Here is an 11,362-nt window from a genome sequence, read left to right as displayed (position 1 = left end):
TTTGGAAGGTATGAGACCACATGTGGCGTCCTGCATTCATTTGAGGGCTTGCCAGTACCAGAAACACAAGGACAAATTGGAGTGGGTCCAGCAAACGGCTACCAAAGTGGTCATGAGGAGAGGCCAGACTAAATATGGCTCTGGCTCGGCTTACTCTGCTGGCCAGGGGGATGGAAAGGGAGCCTCTGCTGATGAGCCCACGTGGACAAATGTCCCCCCTGGAGACAGCTATGTCTCCTCCAGTGGCCACCCCAGGTAGCCAGAGCCAGGTGAGAGGAGGGCTCCAGGCAGCCCTGGAGAAGGGCTTCAGGGACGGTTCCTCTCCCCTGAAATGATCCCAGGAAATCAGTCTGCCTCTCTCTTCTGACAGTGATCAGCAAGTCAGTTTAGTAAAGATGTTGTGCAGATGCAAATGGACCTTGGGAGGTCTGCAGTCCACCTTCCTGCTTGAAGCAGGGTGCACACTGAACTCAGGTCAGTTTATTTGGGCCTCTGGCCTTTGGCCATTTCCAAGGTTTCTGAGCTGCTGTTCCAGTGCTGGATTGTCCCCTTGGTGATTTTTTTTTTTTAGTTTGTGTCAAATTAGTCAAGTGTTACACAACTCAGTGCAAGACCTCAGAGCAGGGGAAGGTGATTTTCATGTCTTTTAGCTTTTCTAAGTTGCTTCCACCCAAGGACACTGTGGATGGTCAATGGGGTCTAACCAGTGATTTCTCAAACCTCAGGGTAGTCACCTCCTTCTTGTTGGATGTGACACCCTCTAGACCCCATTGACTTCTGTGACTGTCTTCCTTTAACAGTAGTGGCACCTTGGGCAGACACAGCTTGAACTAGCTATCTGCATACAAGCATCATGGGGCATTGAAGCTGCTCTAGGTATGAAGATACCTTGGTGGGGCTCTCAGACATGGCAGGAATGACTCAAACCACCTGTGCCTGTCTTGAGGAGGATCAAAGTCAGGCAGCACACGTAGTTTTACTGAGGTTAAAATGGGATGCCTATATTCAGGCAACCAAATACCTCACTGGGACTCTTGATACTATTTGTGCCTATTTTGCATAGTTTTCAGTATCACTTTCTCCACAGGAATCTCTTGAGGGCAATTCTCACTTTCTTATTCCTGAGGCTACAGGTGACAGGGTTAAGGACTGTCACTGTTAATGGGGGTCACGACTGTGTAAAGTGGGCAAGGTATTGTCAGTGTCTGAAGAGCCCCTTGGTCAGCATTTTAAGTGTGCAACCATGGCTGAGTCAAGGTGTAAGCAGCAGGTGGAAATGGCTCCGTGTTTGCCCAGAACTGAAGGCATTTTCAGAAGTGCCCTGATAATTTTGGTGTGAGAAATAAGTGTCAGGAAAAAGGGGAGGATGCTGAACACCAAGATGATGACGTACAACATCACTCAGTTCCAGAAAGTGTCCGCACAGGCTAGTTCCAACTTGGGGGGAGGGAGGGCATGATGAATGGCATGGGATGCACAGAAGGCAAAGTGAACACCTGGTAGGTCTGCCCTACTTGTACTGGTATGACACTCATCCATGACCCCGACACCAGGCTGACTCAGAGACCTCCACTCATGATGACAGTGTGATGCAGAGAGTCGCAGATGGCCACATAGCAATCCAAGGCCATGGCAGCCAGGAGAAGGCTTTTGGTGTTGCCCTGCAAAACCAAGAAATACAGTTGGGCAGCACAGCCAAGGAAGGAGATCCTGCCATTTTCTGTCGGGAAACCCACCATCATTTTTGGCAGAGTGACTGGTATGTAGCAGATCTCCAGGAAGAACAAGTTCATCAGAAAGAAATACATGGGGCTGTGGAGGCTCGAGTCCACCACTGTGATGAGCATGATGAGGCTCTTCCCTGTGAGGACCACAGGGTAGATGATCAGGAAGACTGTGAAGTGCAAGCCCTGTAGGTTGGGATGGCCAGAAAATCTCAGAAGAATGAATCCAGGTCCAGGGGTGTGATTCTCCAAGCCTTTTCTTTCAGGCATTTTCCCTGCACAGAACAATCCAAACAACATACTCACTGGAGGATGGCAATGGAGTGTCCGCAATCACTACACACCTCCCTACACTCAAGTGTAGTGAAAGACCAGTACAAACATAAGCCTACATGTGATTGCAGTACTGGGCAAGCTTGACAACGATTTGTGTGTATGTATGGAAGGCTGACACAAATTGCTTGTTGAGGAAAGGTTTGTAAGGAGCGGCTAGAACAAAAGCCTTGAGCCTGAAAGCCTGTTCTTTGTTTACGGTACCACAGAAATTTATTTTTATTTTTTGAAAATATTTAACTAAAGGCAATGCCCTGCAATAGATGAGAAAAAAGAAGAAAAAGAAGAAAGAGAAGCCAGCTTGAGAAAAGTCCAGCTTATATTCCCTCTCTTGCTCTCATGATATTTGCATTTAATGTTAGCATGTTAGAAGTAGAGTGAAGGGAGTGAGAAGGGTGAAAAGGGGAAAAGGAAGGGAAGAGATGGCAAGGCAAGGCAAGACTTGATTCTTAGACCTTAGTGAGAGAGATTCATCCCAGCTCTCCTCAGCTCTAAGGACTCATCCCCCGGAGTTGTGTCCGCATCTGGAGTCTGGGAGAATACCCTAGGCCTAAATTATTCATTTTTACATGGCTGAAGTCAGCCAGGGTAAACTCCATCAGAAATAAGGCAATCTTCCATCTCCCGCTGAATCCAAGGACCTTGATGGGATCCGTAGGACATTTTAACAAGGCAGAAAAGTAGCTATTTATTCATAAATCATAGGTTTTCAGGGTGCTAGAAGGAGTTTTCATGCCAGCAATCAGAACACTGTCTCACAAAGCTTTCAAGCATCCAAAGAGGAAGGTGATGAAAGGTGTAATAGTGAAGATGAGAGGGTGTTCTCCCCAAGATACCAACTCTTCCTGCACAGGTGAAGCTTTCCTAACTTCTGAAAGAGCCCTGTCTACTTTGCCATTCCTGACCTTGTCGCTCTGTCACTTGGATTTCTGGCAGCTTACAAATCCAACCAAGGGCTCCCTCACTCTGACACATGTCTAGCAATGCTTCCCAGTCCCCTGCAAGACCTCAACAGGAGACAGAGCAATGTTTGCGCTGAGTGGGAAACTGAGCCTTCCCTTTGCATTTCCCACTTAGAGTGCAGAGATTCCTCACTCTTCATACTTACAGGATGTGAGCAGCTCTACATTAACAGGTTGCTTCTTACAAATAAGAGACCCAGCTGAAAAATCTCGGTTTGAAATGGGGAAAGAATCTTCTTTCACCACAAAGAGAAATGAGAACTGCTGGTTGTGTTTCTCATGCTGTCGGTATCTCCCTTCCAGAAGTCTTCTTAAACTCTGATGCCTCAATGATGAGAAGAGCTGGTTAGAAAAGATGTGATAAAGCATTCAGATTAGCCAAGTGAAAAGCACTGGGTTGTTTTCTCAAGAGAAGACTTGAATTCACAAACACTTGGAGTCGTAATAGTTTTCTGTTTGCTTATTTGTTTGTTTGCTTGTTTGTTTTTCTGGCACGCTTGCCTTTTTCTTTGAGGTTTGTATTTGGAGTTCTCCTAGAGGTGCCAAAATCTCCCAGATAAAATTAGGGTTTGTATGAGGGGGAAGTGGCCATCATCTGTTTCCTATTTATGCATATGAATGACTATGAAAATTAGAGTTTGTTATATATTGGTCCCATCACTTCCTTAAAAGAAACAGAAAACCTTTACATTTCAGGCACACATCTGAGTTCTTCCACTTCAGTGTTCAGTTTCTCCCTCTCTTTCTGTTACCCTTTAGCACTTCCTTCTCTTTCTGCACTTACTTCTTGAGAGCCCCCATCTTATCTGTATCAGCTATAGCTTGCACTTCAAAGACAAAGCATTCTATTGACAGAGATGTTACTCTCCAGCAGAACACTCTTTATTTGAAAATATGATTATATGATGAAAATTTAGTAAAATTAATAATTACAAATTGACAGCCATTTCTTCTCCCTTTGCTACCCCCTTTTTGGTGGTCTTTCTGTTCCTCTCAGTCTCACAGCCTTTTGGTCAGATTAGGAGACTGTTTTATGCCCAACAGCCACATACCACCACACAGGCATCCAGCCTTGTAATCGCTATCTGAAGTCCAGGAGAATTTTGGTGGGGCCTGACACAACAGTGCTGCTGTGAACCTGACCTTTGAGACATGTGCTCATCCACCGCATTGGCCATAACAGAATACTGCCTGCCAAAGTCTGTCAGAAGACATCATGAAAGCAGAGGTCCTGTTGAGATTTTTCAAGGACTGACTTCCTACAAGCCACCATGATTCTCATGGCTTTCTGGCCTCCTTAGCCATCCCCAGGCAGTTGTGCAAAGCATTTTTCCAGGCCTCTTTCATCTGCTGATTCCTTAGGCTGAATATGAAGGGATTTAAAAGAGGAGTCATAAGGCTGGAGAGAACAGAGAGGATTTTATTGAGGTGCACAGAGTTCATCTGGGAAGGCCTGACGTAGAGGAAGATGGAGAGGCCAAAACCTAGGGAAACAGCAGTGAAATGAGAAGCACAAGTGGCAAATGTTTTCTGCCTGCCCTGCGCAGACGGGATCTGGAATACGGTCAAAATAATCCAGGCATAGGAGACCACGGTCAATGCCAAGGAGCTGAGGAGCAGGAACAAAGACAGCACAAAATCAATCAGCTCAATAAGCTGGACGTCTGTGCAAGCAAGGTGCAGGAGAGGTGCACTGTCACAGAAGTAGTGGTCGATGACGTTGGGACCACAGTATGGCAGCCTGACTTTCAGGACCACTGACGGCAGGATCCAGATGAAGCCACCCATCCACGCACCTAGGACAAGCTGGCTGCACACCCTTTCCGTCATGATGGTGGGATACCTCAGGGGGTTGCAAATTGCCACATACTGGTCGTAGGACGTGATGGCAAAGAGGATGAACCCCGTTGTAGCCAGGAGGAAAAAAAAATAGGATTGGCTAAAGCAGCCAGCAAAGGAGATGGTTTTCTTCTCTGACATGATGTTTGCCAGCATTTTTGGCACCACAGAAGAAGTCACGGAGATGTCAATGAAGGCCAAATTACTGAGGAAGCAATACATGGGAGAATGGAGATGGCAGTCTGTATAGACCAGTACAATGATAAGAGCATTTCCCAGGACAGTCACTACATAAGCAAGCAGGAACACCACAAAGAAGATGATCTCCACTTCATAGCTGTTTGGAAATCCCACCAGGACAAACTCTGTCACAGCTGTGACATTTCCCATCCAAATGTGTTCTCTGTCATGGCAAGAGTAAGAGAGCAACATAGTCTCTTTGAATATGCAGTTTATTCATTTCAAAGGAAGATCTTTCCTCACCGCTCACATCTCCATTCCTCCTCTTTCAGCAGTCACAAATATTAGTTATAGCTCTTTGCTTGAAAAAGAAGACTGAATACACAGGCCCTTGCTGCCAAGCTCCTTCAATCTCCCTGTTACCATCAGTCAAAATTACCATCAAATCACAACATGTAATGGATTATTTTCATCCTGCATTTCCTGCTTCTGCATTTCCAAGTCATGCATGCACAAAGTAACCAAAATTTACATTTTGCAAGGGAAATACCTTTGCTCCTATGTCTGTGCTTTTGCTCTTACCTTCTGCATGAAGGACACCCCATATATTTATTTTTGGTAGCTTGCTGAAGATAGTTGTGTCCAAGTTCCTGATGAGAGCTTCAGTTCCAGTAACTGCGAGGCAAACTGTGGAGAGACAGAGAGAGCAAAAGCAGACCCTATCCTCCCAGTTTATATTGTAACATCAGAAGAACTGACTTTCTAGCCGAGTTACTCCACAGCCCGCAGGAGGACAAATGCAAAAGAGTAATCTTATGATACAGTGAGTGATAGGACTCAAAGTATTAGAATAAAAAGGTTTTCACTCCTGCTAATGGTATAACCGTGGCTGTGTTGCAGGCTCTGATAAGCTGAGCTCCATGTCCTGAGAACTGAAACATGCTTTCTGTAGTCTGTGTAAGCCTTGGCTACTGATTACTACGGGAATGAGTCTAGTAATCGCAAGAAAACCTAGGCAATTTATGAATTCAAAACCTCCCAGGGAAAGAGGTCCAGAAAGTAATGTTCAGGAGAGTGGCAGAAGTCTTTTTTTTTTTTTTTTTTTTAATGAAGACAGCACATTTCACAGTGGGCCAATTATACTGCATAGCCTGTCTGAGAAACGACAAAGAAAAAAAAATTGGCTCCCTTATAAGCATTTGCACCTCAAAAGCTGGTGATTTCTGACTCGGGGGATTCAGGCAGACAAGTCTCACCTAAAGTTTACAAGAGTAAAGAACCTTCTCATTTTGAAACTTTTTTTCTTCTTCCACTTCCAAGCCCTCACGAAATCCTGGAGAACAAGAGCATTGTGCAATGAATCAGGTCAAAGATGACCCCTTCAAGGGTCCCATCTCTCAGAGAGACCACAGCAATGGGGAGAGTCATCTCACCTAATCTGACATGCTCTGTGGTGTGAATGTCTACTTATGAGCAAACACCCAAGTGTCCCACCATGGGGACTTCCAGGGTTCAGTTCATCTGCCCAGGTTAGGACGGGGCTAGTTGGGCATGTCAGTGCTTTTCTGCACAGGCAGATTCACTGAAGAGGCTCTCCCCCCACTGCAGATGGGTCACGTTCACCCTGGACAGCACTTCAGGCAGCTATCCTTCAGAGCTTATGGTGGTCTTCTGGGCAGTCCTGTTGTGCTCTTGTACAGAAACAAAATAATTCTTTTGTGGGTTTTTTTGGGGGGGAGGGGGAAGGGGAGGGGCTGTTTTGTTTTGCTACCCTCATAAATAAGAAGAGGGCTCTGACCAAGTGATGCTGAGGCCCAGGCTGTGTGTCCTAGCTTGCTGCATGACAGCCTATAGGGACATTTGAGAGTGTGGGTCTGTTGGGACAGTCTTGCACAACTATCCTCTGTGAAGTTAGCCAATAAAACTGGAGGGGATCCTGGGATAAGCTTACCTGGCAATGTGCTCATGCTTTCCCTTGGAGGGGTCCTGCTCCAGAACAAGGCCTGGAGAAGGGCGGTGGCCAGCACATCAAGGGAAGTTGCTACTGCCCCACACTCACAGGTGGCAAGGTTATATTTGGAATACTGATTTAGTTTTGGGCTCTCCAGACCAGGAGGGGTGAGGGAAACATTTGGAGAATCCAGCAGGAAATAGTACGGGGCCAGCTACAAAGGTTCTTTGACTAAACGTTGAGGGATCTGGACATGTTTAGTCTTGCAAAGAGGAGGCTAAGAAACACTCTTACAGACACCTGCAGCTACCTGAAGGACACTTACAAAGACAACAAAGGCAAAGCCTTCTTGGTAGTGGCTGACGCTACAACAAGGGGCAATAACTGCAAAATGCAGCTTGGGAGGCTCAGGTTGGACATGCGGGGAAAAAAAAAAAAAAAGTCTTGGCTAAGCAGGAAAGCCACGGCAGAGCTCCAGTGTAGACAGGCAGCATGTAGGAGGTGGAAGCAGGGGCAGGCTAAAATGGAGCCATTGAGAAATATTGTCCTGGCATATAGAGGTGGTGTTAGGAAAGTCAAAACTCAGCTGAAGTGGAGGCTTTCAAGGAATGTCAAGGGCAATGAGAACAGCTTCTACCAGTACATTGGAGGCTGAGCAAAGAAATGTGGGTCCATTACTGAATGGGACGGGTGACTTAGTGACAGTGAATACAGAAGGCTGAGGTACTCTTCTGCCTTCTTTGCCGCAGCCTGCTCCAGCAGGGTCTCCCAGGCCTTGTTGATCAGTGAAAAGTTTCAGGAAGGTGAAGAATGAGTAGCGGGATTTGAGGGTTGAGTCAGGAATAACTAGGGAGAACTCCACACACCCAGGCCTATAAGGCCCAATGGGCTGAATCAGAGGGTGCTAAGAGAACTGCCCAACACCCTTGCAAGGCATCTATCATCTATGTCTATTGTCTTTAAAATGCTTGGAGATTAGGGGAGAACTGTGGTGAGTGGAGGAAAGCAAATTTTGCACCCATCTTCAGAAAAGACCATAAGGATGATCTGGGGAACTGTGGAGGAATGGTTAGGCCAAAAGGGCCATGATCTGTTAAAAGTGAGCAATCCTGCCTATGATTACACAGAATAAGGCTCAGCGTGTGGGCAAGCTGCTGTCCTTGAAGTCTCCTCTAAACAGGAACATCGCCGGTGTCGACATCAAGAAAAGGGGAGGCAGCACACAGCTCTGACCGCAAAGCTACTAACACAAGCAGTCGCCGGACACTAATCCTGTCGTGGCACATCGTGCGTATACAGGGGGCCTTAACCAACAGTAGCATTGTTACTAACACAAGCAGTCGCCCGACACCAATCCTGTCGAGGCACATCGCGCGTATACAGGGGGCCTTAACCAATAGTAGCATTGTTACTAATGCAAGCTTCTGCTCATTGTCTATATATACTCTGTAAAAGCTTGAATAAAGGGAGAACGACCATACTCATATTGAGACTCATCGTTACTCCGGGCCCGTCCCCCCACTCTGACAGGGAACCACAGCCCAGTCAGCCTCACTGCGGTGCCTGGGAAAATCTTGGAGCGAGTCATCCTGGAAGACATTTCTGGGCAAATGTAGAAGAAGGTGACTGGGAACAGTCAGCATGCAGTGGCGAAGGGTACGTCCTGCCTGCCTGACCTGACTGTCTTCCATGACCCAAAGACTGCATTTGTGAAGAAGGAAGAGCACTGGAAGTCATTCACCTTGACTTTAGCAAGGCATTTGACATGGTTTCCAACAACAGTCCTGTATCCAAGTTCGGAAGTTATGGTCTGGATGTCTGGACAACTACATGTGTGGAAAAAAAAAAAAGAAAGAAAAGAAAAAAACATTGGGATGATCAAGCTCAGAGAATACTCATAATCAACTGAGAGGACTACAATTCTGACAATGGCATACCTCAGGGGTGTATCCTGGGACATGTGCTTTTTATCATCTTTAGCAATGACCTGTATCAATGGGAGAGGTGACAGAGCGCTTGCTCATCACATTGGCAGGTGACATTAAATAGGGGGGACCAGGTTCTTCACAGTGATGTATGGTGGGAGGAGGAATGGCAATGGGCATAAACTGAAAGAAGAGAGCTCTGAAGAGGTTGTCCAGAGAGGTCATGCAGTCTTCATCCTTCATAAAGACAAGACTTGATGAAGCCCTTGAGCAACCTTGCCTTGTCTTTGAGCAAGAGGTTGGACTAGAGGTATCTTGAGGTCCCTTCAGCTGGGTTATGTGATGAAAGGCTCATCTCCACACACGGGAAGGAGCACAGAGGAACAATGAGAGATGAGGGAACCTGAGTAAGCTGAGCAGAGGAACAAAGCCCTCACCTGGCTCTTCCCAGGGCTGCCACAGGAGAGTAGTCAGTCTCATTGTCCAGGTATGAAACCAACCCGATGAGTCAACAGAAAGGCTCTCCGGAGTGCCTTACCACCGTGAGCAGGGGTTCACTACTTATGGTGGTATGGGACACATTATGGGATGCAGGGAAGAGTATTCTGGGATTGCACAAGACTTATGATAGGATGTTTAGGGGAAGAACCAAAGGTGGGGAAAGGGATTGATCGAGGTGGTTTGGGGAGGAGCAAGTGCTGGAAAACAGAAAGAAAAAGGGACTGTCCAGGGATGTTATATGGCCACCACCTCCAGCAGGCTCCAGGACCCAGGGATTCCTCGTGCCTGGACACTGGAGCCCAGGCCAGTGTGCCTGGGCACCTGGAGGTCTCTCTGTCCCAGGCCAATGGATGAAGCTGCTGCTCTCCCTTTTGCAGGTTCCACGAGAAGCGAGACTGAGAGTGTATCCCAGAGACACATACACAAATGCACACACATGTGCATGCACACAGAGGACACCAAGATGGCCTGCTACACAGACTGGCACAGACACAGTGCTGCCTTCAACACCACCCACATGTGGCACCACCAGAACTCACACAAAACATGAGTACAGATGGCCAAGTCGCCTTCCTCCTCTCCAGCAAGTAAAGACTGAAGTTCGCAAGTGAAAGCACACACACCCTCACTCTCGAGTTCACAGACACACCCACACTCGAGACTCCCTTGAATATCAGCATGGCCCTTCTGTCCGTCTGATATTCCTGCCCAGATTGTGAGCCCCTTACCCTCTATATGGGCATCCTCCCTTCCAGCTAGTCCAGCTTGAAGTTTTCTAGCAAATTACACACACACACACACACACACACACACACACACGCACAGAGCAGGTTAGGGAGAAATATAAACACTCTACCCATCCCCAGCAGCTGATGGCCTGGCACATGGACACTGTGACCTGTGGTCCCTGCTCCAGCTGCTGATGCTGAGACTCTCCCTGTACTTTCACCCCAGCCCCGCCAGTAGCTGACCTGCAGGACACATGGGCCCTATGACACCTGGTCCTGCTCCAGTGGCTGATCTCTCTTGCTCCACAAACATGGGGGCTGCCATCACCCAAGGTCTGACTGCAGTTGCTGGCACCAAATTCACACTCTCTTGTCTCTCCAGTTGCTGGCACCTAGACCTTACAGCACTCACAAATGGGAGAGTGAGATTACAGGGAAAGATAGTTTAAAAAGGATTTAACAGCAACATAAAAAGGATTTAATAGCAACATAGGATAGTCTGTGGAGATCAGGATCAGGGCTCGGTCAGACAAGCATACTGACCATCAGCTACTTATATGTAATCAACCATTTGTATATCCCCTCCCCTCTAGTCCCTCCTCCTTATTCCTCCCTGATTCCCTTCCCTAAAACATTCCTTGCTCAGTTTTGCATAATCCCACAAGCACCCTTCAAATATCCAAAATCTTCATTTCTTCTTTCCCTCTTCTTATCCGTTACAAAGTCCAGGTTGGCCCTCTCCAAGCTATGCCTGTAGTTTCTTCCTGGCCCTTCAATTAGTGACTGGGGACTTTCGGTCTTTGTCATTGTCTCTGTTATCCCTTGCCTAGCAGGTGTGTGTTTGGTTAAGTACTTCCTCCTTTACTTATTATCCCTTTTGCACTGAGAAGGTCCTTGATCAGAAAACCTTAATGAGGCTAATGCTCTCATATTCTACCCACCCTTACATCAGCCAGACAACCATACTGAGCAGCAGCTTGTTGACACAGGAACCTCTCCCTTTCTTTGCCCCCCCTAGCTCCACCTTCCCATTCTTGCTCTTCCTGATTCTCCTTCATCTCCTCCTTTCCCTGCCTTTGGTCCTTCACTGGAACATCCCCGTGCAGTCCCACAATACCCATTAAACATCACAGAACAATTTTTACACAGTCCCACAAACCTGCTCCAATATGCCACAAGGAATTTGTTCTTTCCCAGGCAACCCCAGACGATCTTGTTT

General features: G+C 47.0%; 1 protein-coding gene and 1 pseudogene across 1 annotated transcript; both read right to left on the bottom strand.

Annotated features, from left to right (window-relative positions):
* Positions 1-1,221: 1,221 nt before the first annotated feature.
* Positions 1,222-1,994, bottom strand: LOC136993999 (olfactory receptor 10AG1-like; annotated as a pseudogene).
* Positions 1,995-4,297: 2,303 nt separating this feature from the next.
* LOC136993998 (olfactory receptor 6M1-like) lies at positions 4,298-5,248 on the bottom strand. The gene has a single exon (XM_067310038.1). It carries the CDS (start codon positions 5,246-5,248, stop codon positions 4,298-4,300), a length of 951 nt encoding a protein of 316 aa, XP_067166139.1.
* Between the last annotated feature and the right edge of the window lie 6,114 nt (positions 5,249-11,362).

This window comes from Apteryx mantelli, chromosome 23, assembly GCF_036417845.1.
Source record: "Apteryx mantelli isolate bAptMan1 chromosome 23, bAptMan1.hap1, whole genome shotgun sequence".
NCBI classification, from domain to species: Eukaryota; Metazoa; Chordata; class Aves; order Apterygiformes; family Apterygidae; genus Apteryx; species Apteryx mantelli.
Note: the sequence above shows the minus strand (reverse complement) of the source record. Positions and strands in the feature narration are given on the sequence as shown.